We start from the raw sequence: 19,583 nt of genomic DNA on the forward strand, positions 1-19,583 counted from the left end.
TAAGAATTTTTGTAAATTCAACCATCATTTTGAAGTATTACAAAAATAAAACAAAACAATCATCAAATTGCCAATACTAGAATAATCATTTTACATTTGAAAAATATTGTCATATATGTCTATTTGACGTGAGAATAATTTTGACCACTCAAGTGTATTCACAATCAATAATTGAAAAATAGAAAATATATCTATTTAAAACCTAAAATCAAAATCCAGAAAAACGAATTGATTACTGTATTGAAAAATAAAAACTCCAGGCCCAATTCAACTAGACCAGGTCCGATACCCTATACTCATAAAGCCCAATTTCCAGCCCTATATTCACTAAACCAAAAACTACATACAAATAGATACAGCTGCACCCCAAAACCCTAATCTCCCCCCACAGCCCTCATTTCATCCGCCTCTGAGAGAGAGAGAGAGAGAGAGAGCAGATCAGAGAGAAAACAATGGTGTCTGGTTCAGGAATCTGTGCTAAGAGAGTGGTGGTGGACGCCAGGAACCACATGCTCGGGCGTCTTGCCTCTATTTTGGCCAAGGAGCTTTTGAACGGCCAGAGAGTCGTCGTCGTCCGCTGCGAGGAAATCTGCCTCTCCGGCGGCCTCGTTCGCCAGAAAATGAAGTACCTGCGATTCCTCCGCAAGCGTATGAACACCAAGCCTTCTCATGGCCCCATCCACTTCCGTGCTCCTTCGAAGATTCTCTGGAGGACTATCCGTGGGTATGATTTTTCATCTTTGATTGCAGTCTACGTGTTTGACGATTCAGCTCCGATTTGGATTTGTTAATGTGAATGTTTAATTCAGTTTTTCCTTTCAATTGAAGTTATTTTTCGGTATAGTGTCGTATGCTATGCAATATTAGATTTGGTTTGACATGTGAAGTTTACAATATGATCTATCGGTTAGTCCATTCAACTTCCTGAGTGTTTTTTAATCATGTGTTGATTTAAACTTCGATTATATATTGAGTCTATGCTTTATATTATGTGTGTGTGAGTGCTTGATACCAATTTACCCCGTTTGTAAATTTTATCCCATTTCCAAATGTTTGAATTTATTTACATTTTGATTGTGCTAACTTTGTAATGTTATCACAGAATGATTCCTCACAAGACTAAGAGAGGAGAAGCTGCTCTTGCTCGCCTTAAGGTGTACGAGGGTGTGCCTCCGCCATATGATAAGATCAAGAGGATGGTGATTCCAGATGCTCTCAAGTAAGTTTGTGTTTAATCAAATGACAATATAATTTTGTTTTCTATGCAAAAACTATTAACCTTATTTTATAATTTGATAAAAGGGTCTTGAGGCTCCAAGCTGGACACAAGTATTGCCTATTGGGAAGACTCTCATCTGAAGTTGGATGGAACCATTATGATACTATCAGGGTAAGTCCCATCATCATTTTGATTGTGTTCTGAGGGAATGTGATATATTTAAAAACTATGCCTTTTAAGTTATTTCCTACTTGCTGTGGAGGTGATTTCATTGTATATGTAACTGTGGGAAGCGTTTCCCTTTTGATACTATTGTTTATGTAGTGCACACATCTGACATTTTTTGAAATCCCATTACATTCGAAAATGTGTTGTCATGTCAATCCTCTGTTCTGATCATGGAATTGATGAAAAAATTGTAATCTTGTTGAAGAATGAAATCTTATTGGCACTGTCCATATCTGGCCTATTCTTCACAACCCAAATACATTCAGACTTTGATTTTGTCTCGATGTTTCCAGTTTCACTAGCCTTTACACTGTGCTTACTAAGTAATTACTCTGTTTGTCTGAGCTGTATGTGATTAATATACTATATCATATTTTGATTTGCTGGTATATGTTATTCTTACATTCATTGTGCTCCTATGTTTTATAGGAGTTGGAGAAGAAGAGGAAGGACAGAGCTCAGGTTACTTATGAGAGGAAGAAGCAGTTGACTAAATTGAGGGTTAAAGCTGAGAAGATCGCCCAAGAGAAGCTTGGTTCCCAACTCGATGTCATTGCTCCGATCAAATATTGAAGTTCGTGTTGCAGCTCTTCTCCTCGACAATTTTGATGTTTACTTATTTGCTTCTTGGATTTGATTCGACTAGCAGTTCCTTTCCTCTGAGCATCTTTTTTTTGTCATGTCAAATTAAATTGGAATTTTCTTTATCAGACTTTCATTCAGCAACCACTTTCTTTATCAGTTGTTTTCCTTTGAAATGTCTCTTCAAATTTCATTTATATAGTCCCTCATACATTAGCTGCACGATTTGAGCATGTGTTTTGAATTTGCAAATGTAAATTATGTATTTGTTTGCATTAGTAAATTCCCTTTTGTTATGAACGAACTTATGTCAACTATACTACATATAGATTTCATTCCATCAGTTTGTCACTTAAAAATCAGTATGTATTTGAGTAAAAGAGAACAAACCACCTATCCAACTATTTATGTTTTGCAAGAAATCATTTACAGTATATGATCTGTGAATTTAATTATGAATCTCAAGGTGTCAATGTTTTTAAAATTGATTACCAGTGATCATATTGGCGCAAGCCATCCATCGCTATTAATGTAGTTGATGTTGATTAAGTCTTGTAACCCTTGTCCGCTCAGCTTACTTCTTGCCCATGCCGCTCTTCCCAAAGTCATAGCACCGGGTCCGATACAATCTATCTCCGCTATTGTTAATAGTCTCCTATAATCGAACATCCGAAATTGAGATTAATTCATTTTGTGGTAATCTGATTATAACCATGAATATTAGTTCTACATTTCTCTATTTCTCATACTTTATCAATTTTGCATTGAAACATGTCGATTTAACAAGACTATATTTTTTGGAAGGAGATGGTACTATATGTAACGTGTAATTAATATAAATTAAGGATTAAACTTACTCTTGGCCGCCGGAGTTGAAATAAGGATCCCATCCTTGAGGAACAACGACGTCCGACATGAATGACTTGTAGAATATAACTCTCGCATATTTTCTCCATGGTCTTCCCAGATATGCTTTACCTCTTCCATTTATATAGCAATATTTGAATACAAATCCATTTGTTTCATTTGGATTGTCTCTTCCTTGTGCGGTGATGTATCCTATGCCTTCTGCTCCTAGTTCTTGACCTAAAACTGATATCACACATTTCTGGAGAGAGAGAGAGACTTTTTACAAATTGAGTGCACCAATCTTTTTTATAAACAATATATAATTATATATGAAGTATGTTTGCACCGGGAATGGATCCCCTGCTGTGGAGGGGTGCACAGCGGGGGTGCTGCTCCTCACACCCCCAATATTTTATTAATAAAATTAAAAAAAATAATTTTTAATATAAAATATTGGGGGGTGAGGAGCAGCACCCCTGCTGTGCACCCCTCCACAGCAGGGGATCCATTCCCGTTTGCACCCCATTAATTATCACATTTCATCATTTCTAAAATGTCCTGATGGATGATTTATGGCGAACAGAGTGAAAAAAATAATAATAATACAATGATCTCTAGCTATATTTTTCTGAAATAAATGTAATATGGAGTGGATGATACAAATTTTAATAAATTGCTAATAGATGTATTTGGAGTTGAGAATGGATCATACATAGGGCATGGCATTATGTTAAGTGTTGGGATGTTTGGTAAATACTCCCTCCGTCCCTAAAGAATATACACTTTGAGGGTCGACACGAGTTTTAATGTAAAATTGGTAAAGTAAGAGAGAGATAACGAGAAAAAGTAATTAAAGTATTGTTAGTGGAGATTGAGTCCCACCTTATTAGAAAAAAATGACTTTTCAAAATTAGAAAGTGCATATTCTTGTGGGACGGACTAAAATGGAAAAAGTGAATATTCTTGTGGGACGGAGGAAGTAGTATTGACTATGAATGATGTTTAAAATGATTGACATTTAATAAATTCGATGAAGATGAATAGGTGATTGTTAACTAATATAGGGTTGGCAAATAAATAACCTCATAAATGGATTGACCCGAGCCAAAGATGAAATCTACAGCTCCTTCAATAGTGCAGTGTTTGAAGTAATGCCTTCCTGACACATCCCACAGCGTATCTTGCAATCCATAGAATCCACATTCATAAAACGCCGTTTTGTCTCCTTCGACCTTTGCTGCTAGTGCCGGTTTCATCGGATTTTGCGGTCCAATCCGCGGATTGTTGTAAGAATTCTGCTTTGAAAGCAACCCGTGTAATAACAGTCTAGCAATACTGAACAAGAAAGGACTACTAATTTTGGATAAACACAGGACCTAGTGACGTTTAATTATGTTGCTAGATGACAGATTTTACTTCTGGCTACATATTTGGCTCATGTATGCAAGGTCTCTACTACATCAGATTTTACGAGGACTAGGGAAAATCACATTAATTGAAGCGTACCTAATATATGAAAGGAGATCAACCAAATTCTCAATGAGGTTCCACTCAAAACGAATTGGTTATAGGATTGACTCACTAAATATAAGTTGATCTATTTTTATTTTTCCATTTCCATTATAGGACAACTCACGTGTGAATACCCCAGCAAACAGAGTCAATGCTAGAATCATGGCTACGTATAGCAACACACACACATGTATGATTTCTAGGGTTTCTTACACTGAAGCTTATGCCCTTAAAAATAATGTTGTCTCCTTGTGTAATTAAAGTGGCAGTTTCATTCATCGGCCCCTGTCCGTCCGCTACAACGTAAGTTCTTCTCATCCCCTCTCCGGCCATGTATATGAACGACTTTCTATAAGGAATGTACACTTTTTCCCTACATAAAAGAAAATATCACAAGGAAAAAACTCAATATACGTAGACCAAATCTATCAATACACCAACTCTGAGGATGTATTCAATTTCTCATAAAATCTAATTTTGGCTAAATTGAATCCTACGTGGTAGAACAAAATATCTATGTGGCCTAAAATGACATTGTTGATAGGTCGGAATGTATATCTATGTGCCCTAAAATGAAGGGGATGGGTCGAATGGCGAGTTCACATTTATTTTTCTTTTCATTTGAAAATGAGTTGGACATAGTTGATTTTGGGAAATTGACTACATATTCAAAATCGATGTAATTTTTTTTACCACATTATTCAAAGTTGATTGAAAAGACCTGAATTGGACTATAGTTCATGATAAATTTACACACCTGTATATTCCTGCGTTGATGAGTATGCAGGTCCAATTCAGATTGTTTTGAGGGATAGAATCAACTGCTGCCTGGATGCTTTTGAAGCTGCCACTGCCTGTGCCTGATTGTTCGACAACCATGGTCGTCGAACAGTTCACTTTGATTTCCCGATTATCGGAATCTAGTGCCACCTTCGCCATGCTTGCTTCCATTGCTAACAAAAAAGAAATCAAACTGAATACGAATATTGCCATTTTGGAGTGATTAATGTACATTTTCCTCCTCCGATTAATCTAAGCTAACAATGCAGTTTTAATTTGGCGTCGCTGTCTTTAGTTTTATAGTGCAGTTTGAAGATTCAAATTATTACATCAATCTTGATTATTAAGTGAACCAGTTGATTGGAGCGGCTGAATTGAACACCAGATTTGATCAGATATTTGGTTAATCAGTAATCCTGCAATCAAAAGGGTCAGTGAATTGGTATATACTTTATACTTTCGTCTATATTTATTAAGATTTTTCCTTAAATCTCGGGAGTGGAAAAATCCTGCAATTCATATTTTAAATATATGTAATAGAAAATAGTAGCATTTGGAAAATACAAAGGATTATTACCATTTACCACCCAATTCCATTTTTATATTATGGATAATATTATTAATGAACTGTAATGTCATTGGCATCGCTAATATAAGTATTATTATAATTCTATCCGTACAACCGAAATCGACCCATTTGGGTTGGTACAACAAGTAGGTGTATAATTTGCTAGGTACAAAGTGGAGTACATAAATTTCTCAGGTGATCATAATTATACTAAATATTATCTTTATTTAATTTTAATACATACTACCAAATAGAGTAAGTAAATTATACTACATGATACATTATCTTAACCAAGGTCGATGTGGCAATTTAGGCCTATCATGGTTTTGGGCCGATTGGGCCAGAAATTGTAGCACAAATAGAATTTGGCCCAACTTGCCTGCAAATTAAACGCGGTGAGCTCATGCCGTGTTGGACTAGTTTTTCAGCCCGATGATTTATTTGCCCTGCCTAGCCTTTTTCCTACTTTGATGTTACTATAACGCACCTCATACATGTATATTGCGTTAATACTATCATATCTAAATTAATTTTATATGTCTTGCAATTGCAAATCTGCTTATAAATATGTTTAATTGTATAATAACTCTCGCAATTATACTTGTGATCTTGTTAATTATATGTTGCATTATATTCTCTAAATAGTACTCCCTCCGTCCCTGAAAATTTGTACCTATTTCCTTTTTCGTCCGTCCATAAAAATTTGTCACTTTTCACTTTTACAATTTTTGGTAGTGGACCCTACATTCCACTAACTCATTCACACTCACATTTTATTATAAAACTAATATATAAAAGTAGGACACACATGCCACCAACTTTTCAACCAACTTTCCATTATATTTCTTAAAACCCGTGCTGGGTCAAAATGGTGACGAATTTTGGGGACGGAGGGAGTACTATTAAGCATGCCTAAGTCTAATGCATATAATACAAGTGTACAACATTGTATGTGACTACAACAATGGATAGGATCGGATAATAGGGTACGTATTATATAGAGGCTTAATTAATCAAATAGTTAAATGCGTGTTTTCTATCATATATAGTTATTTAGAAGCAATGACTTGATATATTTTAAGATAAAGTTTTTTCTAGAAATAGATAGTTTTTCTGGAGCAATAATCTTGCTAATTATTGAAAAGTTAATCGATTAATTGACATCATACAATAGATTGTGGCAGAAAGTTATGCAGAATTTTCATTTTTCTCGTCTTTCTTAATTTGCCCATATCAAATTGTAACACTAGTAGTTTGTCATATTTATATTTCACCGATCGTATATGGAAAAGGTTCAAAATTAATGCTAACTTTACATTTTTTTTAATGAATGTTAGCTTTATGGGTACTCTACATACGAATAGCAATATAGCATCGTAAGTTCGTAACAAAGAAACTTAATTCCTTTAACTTTTACTCCATCCGTCTCTCAAGAATATGTGCTATTTCCTTTTAGTCCGTCCCACAAAAATATGCATTTTCTAATTTTGGAAAGTCTTATATAGTGAGATTCATTCTCCACTAACAATACTTTATTTACTTTTTTTATCTACATTTCTCTTGCTATACCAATTTTACATTAAAATCTGTGCCGACCCCAAAGTGCATATTCTTTGGGGACGAAGAGAGTATTAAATTATATCGTACATATATCCACTTCCTATTGGGAAAAAATTAAACAGACAAAGAGACGAAATATAACAGAGAAAAAAATAAGAATAGATATTACGGGTTAAAAATAAGAAACTAGCATCACTGAAATTAACTGAAAACTAACGTTAGAAAAAGTAACAAAGTGAAATTAAGAAGATACATAATAAATAAAATTAATGTAACTTTAATTAGAATTAACTAAGTAGGGAGAACTAACTTCCACGGAACCCCTTCGAAATCCAATCTCCATATTTATTCCCCGAAAGCATCAACCTTTCATTTTCTTTCTTTCCTTTCTCTTTATAAAAATCTATTTTGAATATCGTGATTATTATCTTCCTCTCTACCTTAATACTTTGAAATGTCCAGATTTATGGTGTGTGCATTATTCATTTGTACACTTCTATTTATATGTGACAGATTCACAAATGGCATAGAGTTAGAGGATATTCCCACAATCAATGTGGATAAGTCACAAAATTCAAGCTTTTCGAGTATTCAAGCAGCCATTAATTCTGTTCCTTCGAATAACAAGAAATGGATTTCCATCTCTGTCTCAGCTGGAGTTTACAAGTACTACTCTTTTTCTCTCTTTTCTTAGCCTTCTCCATGCAATATTGTTGTAGTGTGTGTGTGTGTGTGAGAGAGAGAGAGAGAGTTAAGAGTACTACAATTTTTCATTTAATTATTTATCGGCAAATGAATAGAAATTTAAAAGACCGTATCACGATGGATCTAAATTCTAACCTTTGACATTTGGGCTCAGACATTAACTACTCTATCACTGGACTAACTTGCACAAAAATTTTCAAATACTAGTTTATGTTTGGTGCATGACTATAGGACTTATTTGTGTATGTTGAAGGTTGAGTAAAGGACTAATTTTTTATTATAAGGGTTTTAATTTTCATTTGTTTTGTTTTTCTAGGGTAAGTGTGTGTGTGTGTGTGATGTGTTTGTAATGACAGGGAAAAGGTGGAAATTCCTTCAGACAAGCCATTCATTTATGTAAAAGGAGAAGGAATGGGTAGAACTAGAGTTGTATGGAATGGGCATGGCTCAATCTTGACTTCTGCAACTTTTACTTCCTTAGCTGACAATATTCTTGTCTCAGGAATCACTTTTATGGTAAGAAATGATCAGAATTAATGCACATTTTCAACTTATATTACATTAATTTTAATTATATCAATTTTGGGTTGATAGCATGACTTTTTAATCTTGGCAACAAAATACAATTTTTGTGGTTTACACTGCCGATCGAAATTAAAGGTGACATGATTGTCGGAAAAGTACATGTCGACTAGCCTCGAATTCATTTGCAATTTTGCGACATGTACAGCTAGTTCACGTGTACTTTCCCGATAGCTAAATGGACCCATGCTATCTAAAATTGTTCGATTTTTTTGGCAGAATGCTTACAATTATCCGCCAAGCAAGAACGTGAATCCGGTGATGCCGGCAGTGGCAGCGAGGATCTCCGGCGACCAATCGGCCTTCCACGAGTGTGGTTTCTTGGGGTACCAAGATACATTGTTGGATGACAAGGGCAAACACTATTTCAGTCTTTGCACCGTTGAAGGAGCCGTGGATTTCATTTTTGGGAATGGTCAATCCATTTACGAGGTAAAATCAAAGTCAAATTTGCATAAATTTTGTCTATATTACGCTACAATCAGCTTTATTTATTTTGATTCGTGTTATGTACACGATTCAGTTATGTACATACTTTAGCTAAAAATAGAAAAAAAGACTAGAATGATATTAATCACAATCATAATCAACACAAATTCATTGAAAGTGTTAACTGGGAATGTTACATTTTATATTGATCTGATAAAGTGTTATTCATTGAAGTGTATCTGATACATGAATCGTAAACTCTGCTTATTTAAATTGATCTTCCCTTTTTCTTGATAGTTCTAGCCCCAAAACTTGATACAACTAAATTATTTTATAGGTAAGCCAATATAAATTTAAAAAATAATCAAGAATAGAACTTAATTATGGTGTCATACTATGTATAGGTGTGCATTCAACTATGTATGGCTGTATTACTAATAATGGAACTAATTTATTGATGATAGAAATGCAACATAGTATTAAACGTGGGGGTACTAAACCCTAATTCAACCGGTTACATAGCTGCACAGGCAAGACATACCCCAGACGAAACCAGTGGCTTCGTGTTCAAACACTGCAGTGTCCGCGGAAAGGGCCACGCCCTCCTTGGTAGAGCGTGGAAGGCTTACTCCCGAGTCATTTACTACGCTTCCTCTCTCTCAAACCTCGTTGTTCCACGAGGGTGGGACGCCTGGAATTTCGTCGGCCATGAGTAACCATATCTTCATCCTTTGCTTTTTCTTTTCTTTTTTGCTTTGTAGCTTCACGAGTGTGTAGCTATTGTTGGTGTTGCGTTGATCAGGCAGAGGCGGGCGCAGAAAAATTAGGCTATACTTTTTTAATTTAATTTTAAAAAATATTTTTGGGCGATTTAGCTCGGACTTTTATATAGTAATTTTATACTATAAAATTTGAATAAATTTGAATGTTCGATAGAAAAAAATTAAAGAATTAGTGGGCATAAGCCCCTTGAGCTCCTCATTTGGGTCTGGCAATGTGATCAGGAGCAGGATAACCTTCGTAGAGGAAGAATGCGAGGGAGCAGGATCGAACAAGTCGAAGCGTGTGGCGTGGGAAAAAACCTTAACGAGGCAGGAGCTTAAGTCGTTTACAAGTATCTCTTACATCGACAGTGGGGGATGGATTCGAAGGCTGCCTATCCACATTGATGTCTAATCTTATTCACCTCTGTTTATATGTAGGTGTTGGGGAGTAAAAAAACTCAATTTGTGAATGTTGAGGTCTTAGTTCTATAATCTCTTACTTTTTTTTAATCTCTCTTAGTATACTAATTACACATTAAAACATGTATCATGACGTACGTGGAAATTATTTAAATATTTAATCTCATAATTCAATAAGAGTAATACTACTACTAAATAGTCATATTATGGGTTGCCAATACACCTCTCAAAAATAAAATATAAATGAGAAAAACTGAATAGAATTTATTTTAATTTTGTAACTAAAATTTAAGATGTCAAATAGTAGTATAAATTATATAGATGAACCAATTTCGCATTAAAATACATGTCATCCACCCTTAGGTTTGCCGACGACCTGACCGCGAGCTAATTCGACCAAAAACAAAACACAAAATTATGAACCAAAGTACACGAAAGGCATTAACAATTGATTAAACTCAAACTTACCGGAACCTGATGCCTTGCTCAAAAGCAACTTCCTTTCGTCTAAAATCGAATACATTAGCTAGGGCTTCGAAAATGAAATGAATTCCAATAACACGACTAATCAGGGGCAGATCTAAGATTTCACTTGAATATTTTCATACTTATATTTGAGATGTTTTTAATTTGAAGAAAATCCACTTAAATATAATTTAAAGTTATACACCGTATTACTTAAATTCTAATATAAAAATGGTTTGCTTTTTAATAGTGGTATTAAGTTCCCTGCTTGTAATAATTTAGTAGGTTTTAGTTTGAAGAAAATCCACTTAAATATATAATTTAAAGTTATTCTCCTTATTACTTATTAATAAAAAATGGTTTGCTCTTTAATACTGCTTAATTGCTTATTGAAAACCAGTTCTCCTACACTTCTAGAAGCACTCTACTAATCTACAATGTAATACTATTTTAAAGAGGCCAAATGTAGAATTTTATAATCTCATTCCCAAACATGGCCAAATGTAGAATTTTATAATCTCATTTCAACGCGTGGCCAAATGTAGAATTTTATAATCTCATTTCCACACACGTTACTTTGTAATAATACTGCCTCCTACCTTAAAAAATAAAAACTTTTGAATACACAATTAATAAAATAAAAGAAAGAAAAAATAAGGAAAGTAAAAGAAAGAGAGATAAAAATATTGGAAACAAAGTTAGTGGATCGTAAGGTCCATTTCCTAAAAAAATAATTAGAAAATTTCCATTTTTAAGGAATCAGGCCTTAATAGAAATAGTTTCAATTTTTAAAAAAATAGAGATATTAATATTTTATCATTTAATATTGTTGGATTCTTTTTCCTCACGAGAAGCAGCCATTAGTGTTTTTGCAATTTCAAAACTTCAGATTCAGCTCTTTATTGTTTCATGCGTCTCTGAAAATTTAACACTTATTTTTATTCGTTCCTAAAAAATTTTTACCATCCATTTTTATATTTTTGGTAGCGGACTCACATTTCACTAACTATTCTCACTCACATTTTATTATAAAATTAATATATAAAAGTTTAACTCATATTCTACTAACTATTTATTAGCATTTTCTTAAATGAGTATTCTATTCATGGAAAGTTTATCTTAATTTATTACTGGTATATTAACGGATATTCTTTATCTTAAAAATATACAGTAATTTGAAAGGAACCATGTTATCATATGGATCAGAGCAAACATAATAAAGAACAAGGATATTTTTTGGGAAAAAGAATTTGGTAACATTTGTGGCATGCTTTGGCCCATCACTTGGCCCATTACTAAGTTCCTTCAGTAAATATTTATTTATTAGTAAATAATTGGGTATTATGGAATGAATTTTATGATGTGTCGGTCGTGATTTAACACATGGACAGAGGGGAAGAGCCCACGACAAACCTAAAATTAAGGTTACAAATTCAAAATATCTTAAATTTGGATGGGACTTGCCAAACATGAGGAGAAATTACTGATTTAGAAGGTTATGGTCATGGTTTTGATTTGTTGGAGTACGTGTTCGATAATTTGCCACCTCCACAATGAATTCTTGTGGAAACTAACAAAATATATTACAAATTCAAAATAACTTAAATTTGGATGGGACTTGCCAAATATGATGAGAAATTACTGATTAAGAAGGTTGTGGTCGTGGTTTTGATTCGTTGGAGTATGTGTTCGATAATTTGCCACCTCCACTATGAATTATTGTGGAGATTAAAAAAATACATTAAATTTTATAATTCAATAAAGCAATTATCCTTCACGTTATTTCACAACAATATATATATGAACTCTCAACGGCTTAGTATATTATGTCTAATAGTTAATAAATTATAAGTTACTTACAGTAATGAATATAATATTTCATATCATACAAATATCTAAGAATGTGATTAATGAAGTATTTTAGAAACATATAAAATATCAATAAAATTGTTTTTAATTATGAAAGAGAAATACAAATGCAATTAGTAAATAAAATAATAAAAGTTCAAATATTAAAAAGTCGATTTCGACTAAAAAATACAAAAAACAATAATGTTAAGAAAAATAATACTTAAAATTTAAATCTCACAGAACATTTTAAGAGTTCATTTAATCATTTTGTCTAATAAACTACTCAATCCTTCTCATATAATATGCATCTAAACTTATTTATTTACATAATGATCATATGCTTCTATCATTTCTTAAAAATAGATATTTTTTAGTCCATTTTCTAAAATTAATAACTTTTCATTTTAGAAAATGGATCCCACAATCCCCTAACACTTATTCCACTATTTTTTCTCTTCCCTTTTCTAACTTTATTCATTTTTTCTCTTATTTTATTAATTTTGTATTAAAACTCATGTCATTCTCAAAGTCCTATTTCTATGAAACGGGGAGTATATGGTTGTTCTGGACAGTTATGCCACCGACAATCTCCACTTCTCAAATTAGACATTGAATAAATTATTCATTTCATAAATTTCTGCATGTGTTTTATTATGTGAAGGCAATATTTTGGTTATAATGATAGACGGGACATTTAAGGAAAGGTCACAAAAATTTTTACTTGTAAATATTATTGGACCACGCAATTTGAAGTAATATTTCTGGCTATCATAATATTCATATTTATGAGGTGGGCACAAATAAAGTCGTTTTCAAGAAACGTGCTCATTTCCGAACATAGAGAATGCGATCTTTTCGTTAGTGGACCTTGTAGATGATAGTAGGATTATTATAAAACACAACATATGCTATGTGAGGTGGACATTATTAGTTTTGAAAAATCTCTCCTCTCTCCATCCCACCGCTCGAAAACTATATACTCTTTCTCTTTCACAAGTAATTAATTATCTATTTTATTAGATTGTTCACCATAAATAAATAATTAATTTAAATTTTTTTTAAACACAACATATACTATATGAGACACCAATAACATATCGATATTGAAATTATTCATATAAAAAATTTGATATATACCAAATTTTGGTATATCAAAAATTTTGTTTAGGTAAAGATATAAATTTTACTCCTATAAAATTTTCAATATAGTATATAAGCGTGTGACAATTTCAATGTAGTACTATTGTATACCATGTTGACCTACCAATAATGCAATAACATTAATATAGACCCTTTTGGTTGAGACTTGAGAGTATAAATTGGTGAGCAAGTCTACCATTTCACACAGAGAGATTAATTTTTCACAACAGAATGGCAACATATAGTATTATATCTGAGACTTCAAGTTGTGTGAGGGATGTAAGGCCACTTGTGACCAATCATGTGCCAAGCATTTGGGGAGATACTTTCTCTAATTACACTTCGTTTGATGACCAGGTATACATAGTACTACACATATTTGTTAATTAATTTCCATATATACAAATTTAATTTGTGTTGAACAATTAATATTCAGGAACGAGGAAAGTACGAAGAAGCAATAGAAGAATTAAAGGAAGAAGCAAGAGACATGCTCATGGAAAAAACAACTCCTCTCAACCAATTGATACTAATCGACACGATTGAGCGGTTGGGATTAGCCTATCTTTTCGAGACCGAAATCGAACACAAACTCAAACAAATCAAACATGACGACGATGACCTTCACTGTTCGGATTTATTCACCACAGCACTTGGATTTCGCTTGCTCAGGCAACACCGCCATCACATTTCTTGCGGTATAATCTAGCTAGGCATCTATTAATATATAGTACTACTATATGGTGATCGAATTTAATTGATTGAATTAATGTAACAGATGTTTTCAACAAGTTTGTTAACAAGGATGGTATGTTCGAAGAAGGCGGCGTTGAGGGAATGTTAAGCCTGTACGAAGCAGCTCATGTTCGATTTAACGACGAGAAGATACTACACGAGGCTGCCGATTTTACAAGGCGTTACTTGAGTAGTTGCAAAGCGGAGTTAGAGTCTCACCTTAAAGATAGAGTGAAGCGCGCTTTGGAGCGCCCGCTTCATAGAGATGTTCCCGCCGTCTACGCACGAATTTTCATCTCTATATATGAAAAAGATCCCTCAAGAAATGAACTTCTTCTCAAATTAGCTAAACTTAACTTCAACTTTTTGCAGAAGTTATACAAGAAAGAACTCTCCCAGCTCTCTAGGTATATATTACTATTATTTCAAGATTAGGTGTGCCTATTTAATTTATTATAATTAATATCTTCTATATTTTTTTCTTGAAAAAAGGTGGTGGAATGAATTTGATCTGAAATCGAAATTACCATATATAAGAGATCGATTGGTGGAGGCGTATATGTGGTGTGCGGGATACCATTATGAACCTCAGTACTCTTATGTTCGAATGGGACTCACCAAATGCATAAAAATTATTGGAATGATGGATGATACATATGATAATTATGCTACACTCAATGAAGCCCAACTTTTTACTGATATCTTAGACAAGTAAGTCATGTTATATGTACTAATGTACATAATATATTTCTATTTATAATATGTATGGTTTGATTTTAATTAAATTGAATTGTAGGTGGAATATGGATGAAGTCGATCGACTCCCGGAATACATGAGAACTGTTTATCGTTTTATTATGAGTACATGCCAAGACTATGAACGCGACGCCCTCAAACTTGGGAAAGCATTCGCAACTCCTTATTTCAAAGAAACGGTTAGTAGTACTATACATATGTATCTCTAAAAAAATGCAAGTTGTTAAATGTTAGTAACTGATTCTGAAAAATATAATTGTATTATGATGAATGAATTAGGTGCAACAACTTGGAAGGGCTTACAATCAAGAGCTAAAGTGGGTTATGGAAAGAAAAATGCCTCCTTTTGAAGACTATGTTAAAAACTCAGAGATAACCAGTTGTATATTTATCATGTTTGCTGCTATTATTCCTGGTTTCAAATCTCTCACCCAAGAAACTATTGAGTGGATGAAGAGTGAGCCCAAAATCGCGATATCGACTGGTATGATCGGTAGATATTGGGACGACATAGGCTCTCATCATGTAAGTTACTTAAGATTGATTCTATTTCATAGTACATATTTATTTGTGAAGATTCAATTAATATTGGTCCAATATTTGATGAATAAATTTGAAGCGCGAGAGTAAAGGAGGGCAAGTGTTGACTGCGATCGATTGCTACATGAAACAACATGGCGTAACGAAGCAAGAGACGATATCAGAGTTTGCACGACGAGTTGAGGAAGCATGGCTGGATGTGAACAAGGAATGGGTCGAGACAGCGTTTGTGCCTCGAGAAATCGCCCTTCAGTTTCTCTACTATGCTCGAATGTGCGATGCGAGTTACAACCACAATAATGGAGACGCTTATACAGATCCTCAAGTGGGCAAGACAACTGCTATTGCTCTCTTTATCAATCCAATACCCATTTGATTAGTTTTATATTTGGGTTAATAAATTTGTTCGAAAAAGTTCTTAGTGTATTTTGTGTAAGTTCGTAATGTTCAAGTTAGCTCGTATGAATGAAAAAAAATCTCATTTTGAGATGTGTTTATCTTTTTAATACAATCTTATATAGCTTATTATGATCCTATTTTCTCTCTTTGAAGTTTAAAAAATGGCAATTTTGTAACATACCACTACATATTAAATGGGATCAAGATATGATATTATATATATGACCGGATCTTTGAAAGATCTATGTACAAATAACTTATGTGTACGCTTGTTTGTTAGGAGACGTCCTAAATCTATTGTGTAATGTATTATTATTATTATCAACTACTTATGTGTACGCTTGTTTGCGACTCTTAATTAATACAGTAGTTCTTGAATTTTAGAGACGGTATCACGTTACATGTGTAATGTACATATAAATACTAATTGTGTGAAACTACTACTTACTAAAAAGGAAAAGTGAGAAATGTTTGTATGACAAACCCAAATGAAAATTGTGTCAGTACATATGGGTCAACTTTTTTCCTTTTTATGTACAGATCATTGCAATGTTACATTTAATAACACTCCCTTTTTTGTACAGATAACCATAATTGTAATGTTGTATTAAACGCAAAATAAGGGAAATGATATATCAGTACCTTATAAGTATTACTTTTCATTTTATGCACGTTTAACGCATTTCAAAAAAATCAAATTTTGATATGTTTTTATTCATTTGTTTGACATTATAGATCAAACAAGAGAATTGAACTTTGATTTTTATGAATCTTGTAAAATTAAAAATACTAATAACAATTTTTAATGTATGAAAATCAAAATGAATGCTAAAATAAAACAAACAACAACGTGCATCAAACGATAATGGTGCTCACATAAGATATATAGCATATCATTTCTCCAAAATATAATATCATAATCTAATAAGATCATCAAGTTCCCTCAAAATATCATCAAGTAAATCAGGAAATATATTTTACTTTGAAAAAAAATATTTTAATTATATTTACATATGTAATTTTTTGACAAAACGGTCCTAACGCTAAAATTGACCAAACTACGCCTATCTAGGTAAGAAATCTTCAAATTTATTGATGTTAATTTTATGCCATAAAGATTTGATGCATTTGCACGTGGAATAACGAAGTTTCTTTTTCTTTTCCTTTTTAACCAAATATAAGCCATAATTAAATACTAGTAGTAACATAAATACGAAACTACGAAATGTAAGAGTAGCTGAAATAAAGAAATGGATTCATTACCATAAAAAGAAAAGAAACGGATATATAATAAGATCAATATTCTCATTTATACTTCGCCATAACCTTCAAATCCTCTTCGCCAATATTTAATGTAAAATGGCGAGTCTTCTGCAAAATATATTGGCATTTATAGTTTTGGGATTTTCTTTAGGTTTTACAAGTGAATTAGAAGCTGCCAAAATAGTGTATGTGCCATGGAGCTTCTCTACTGTTCAAGCAGCCATTGATTCTGTGCCATCAAACAATAATAATTGGATCGTCATCGATATCAAGGCTGGGATTTACAAGTATATTTTTTTTATCTCAATTTGCGATTTTTATTATTGTATTTGTGCTCTTCTCCTTTTAATCATCCAAATATTTTTCTGAAAAAAAAAACTTTAATTTTGCCCATCAATTGTTACAATCCTAGTTCCATATGCAATATGCAACGGATGCAGAAATTTGTTTTTGGTCAGGCCTATATATTCTGAATTTTATTATTAAAGTTTTGAGATATTAATTTCCATATGTTTTCTGAGTAAGTGTGTGTTTGATGTGTGCAGTGAGCAGGTGAAAATCCCTACAGACAAGCCATTTATTCATCTAAAAGGAGAATATGGGAAAACTTCAATTGTTTGGGGTGCAATCGACTCTATATTCGATTCTGCAACTTTTGATTCCTTGGCTGATAATATTCTTGTCACAGGAATCAATTTTGTGGTAAGAACAATTTCATTTTATTTTTTCTAGGAATTTAATCTATTTTTTAATTTGGTTATAGTGAATGAGTATTCTATTCAACAGAACTCCTACAATTATCCACTAAGGAAGGGCGGAAATCCGGCTAAGATAGCGTTGGCGGCGAGGATCGCCGGCGACAAATCGGCTTTGTATGATTGTAGTTTTTCGGGGTTTCAAGACACATTGTACGATTACGATGGCCGGCATTATATCAAGAGATGCAACATCACCGGTGGTGTTGATTTTATATTTGGGAATGGACGATCTTTATATGAGGTACCAAACCAAATTCTAAATTTCATTTAATTTTTTGCTTCATTGATTTTTTTTTTCTTTAATGAAGTATTATACATGCATGACGATTTTACTTTTCTAAATTGTCGAATTTGTTAAAAATTATCTTCATACCTTACTAGACTGAATTGTGTGCTTGTTTGGTAGGCTAATCAACTTGAGTTATCTTTGAGTGTATGGTAGATAAGATGTTTTATCCATATGGCCCATGTTTGGAGCTTAGGCCCATTGCGGCCCACCAAAACCAACAATGAATTAATTCATTTGTCTAGTTAATTCATCAACTAAAAATGGTAGTTTATCCTAGAATTTTATCTTGATTCTTACCTAAAAAGTCCATTTTACTTGAATTATCTTGTGTTATCTTAACATGTCTACCAAATTAGCATGAAGATTGCCCCTTCCAAATTTTTTTCTTTTTTGTTTGTATGGTCAAATTTGTTGAAAATTATATCCAAACATTACTAGTAGGACTAACTAATGATTTGTTTTCCATTGGTGTAGGACTGCACCATATCAGTGGATCCTGATTCACAGCTAGATGACAACTTTGTAGGTTACATCACTGCTCAAGGAAGAGAAAACCCAAATAATAATACTGGTTTTGTTTTCAAAAATTGCAATGTGATTGGAAATGCCAAGGTGTATCTTGGAAGAGCATGGAGGCCTTATTCCAGAGTCATATTCTACAATTCGTTCCTCTCAGATATCATCCTTCCTCAGGGATGGGATTCTTGGAATAATGATGTGTAAGTACTTCTCCATTTCCTATCATTCAAAATCCCAAATCCATCCGATGTTTACTATGGATGGTAGCTTGCTAGATATATAGTACTCCCTCCGTCCCATTAAATATGCAACATTTGGAAATCGACACGATATTTTGTGTAGTGTTGTTTTGTGTGTTAATGAAGAGAGTAAAGTAACAGAGATGAAAAAATAGTTTGTTTCCATTTTAGGAAATGTCTCATTTTTAATGGGACAATCCGAAAAGGAAAACGTTTCATTTTTAATGGGACAGAGGGAGTATAAGTTAATCTTTATTGTGTGATGCAGATATAAGTTAACCTTTGTTGAGGAACAATGCCGCGGATTAGGTTCGGACAAGTCGAGCCGAGTGAAGTGGAAGAAAACATTAGGCCAAGCGGAGTTACAATATCTAACAAGTATTTCTTACATTGATAATGAAGGATGGCTGTCCAAACTACCTTATTATTAA

At 33.2% G+C, this 19,583-nt stretch overlaps 5 protein-coding genes across 7 annotated transcripts; 4 read left to right on the forward strand and 1 right to left on the reverse strand.

Annotated features, from left to right (window-relative positions):
- Positions 1-365: 365 nt before the first annotated feature.
- Positions 366-2,188, forward strand: LOC121759254 (60S ribosomal protein L13a-4-like). The gene is made up of 4 exons (XM_042154796.1): positions 366-724; positions 1,103-1,219; positions 1,303-1,390; positions 1,877-2,188. The coding sequence occupies exons 1-4, from the start codon at positions 453-455 to the stop codon at positions 2,018-2,020; spliced, it is 621 nt and encodes a 206-aa protein (XP_042010730.1). The 5' UTR covers positions 366-452; the 3' UTR covers positions 2,021-2,188.
- Positions 2,189-2,882: 694 nt separating this feature from the next.
- On the reverse strand, positions 2,883-5,341 carry LOC121793125 (probable pectinesterase 29). The gene is made up of 4 exons (XM_042191312.1): positions 5,148-5,341; positions 4,604-4,763; positions 3,961-4,173; positions 2,883-3,137 (listed from the first exon to the last, which is right to left on the reverse strand). The coding sequence occupies exons 1-4, from the start codon at positions 5,339-5,341 to the stop codon at positions 2,883-2,885; spliced, it is 822 nt and encodes a 273-aa protein (XP_042047246.1).
- Positions 5,342-7,751: 2,410 nt separating this feature from the next.
- LOC121772027 (probable pectinesterase 29) lies at positions 7,752-10,279 on the forward strand. Of its 3 annotated transcripts, none has more exons than XM_042168953.1 (5): positions 7,752-7,964; positions 8,360-8,519; positions 8,805-9,017; positions 9,479-9,726; positions 10,019-10,279. In XM_042168953.1, the coding sequence occupies exons 1-5, from the start codon at positions 7,753-7,755 to the stop codon at positions 10,188-10,190; spliced, it is 1,005 nt and encodes a 334-aa protein (XP_042024887.1). In that variant the 5' UTR covers position 7,752; the 3' UTR covers positions 10,191-10,279. The 3 variants fall into 3 exon arrangements, with proteins under 3 accessions (XP_042024887.1, XP_042024894.1, XP_042024903.1); XM_042168969.1 differs by having other exon boundaries at positions 7,844-7,964; positions 8,320-8,519; XM_042168960.1 differs by having other exon boundaries at positions 9,537-10,095.
- A 3,597-nt stretch (positions 10,280-13,876) lies between these two features.
- LOC121768525 (gamma-cadinene synthase-like) lies at positions 13,877-16,188 on the forward strand. The gene is made up of 7 exons (XM_042165064.1): positions 13,877-14,011; positions 14,091-14,352; positions 14,433-14,796; positions 14,882-15,100; positions 15,186-15,324; positions 15,425-15,670; positions 15,765-16,188. Exons 1-7 carry the CDS (start codon positions 13,886-13,888, stop codon positions 16,059-16,061), a joined length of 1,653 nt encoding a protein of 550 aa, XP_042020998.1. The 5' UTR covers positions 13,877-13,885; the 3' UTR covers positions 16,062-16,188.
- A 1,255-nt stretch (positions 16,189-17,443) lies between these two features.
- On the forward strand, positions 17,444-19,583 carry LOC121793126 (probable pectinesterase 29). Its single transcript, XM_042191314.1, has 5 exons — positions 17,444-17,634; positions 17,893-18,049; positions 18,134-18,346; positions 18,869-19,113; positions 19,421-19,583. The coding sequence occupies exons 1-5, from the start codon at positions 17,444-17,446 to the stop codon at positions 19,581-19,583; spliced, it is 969 nt and encodes a 322-aa protein (XP_042047248.1).

The sequence above is a fragment of the Salvia splendens genome, chromosome 2 (assembly GCF_004379255.2).
Source record: "Salvia splendens isolate huo1 chromosome 2, SspV2, whole genome shotgun sequence".
NCBI lineage: Eukaryota > Viridiplantae > Streptophyta > Magnoliopsida > Lamiales > Lamiaceae > Salvia > Salvia splendens.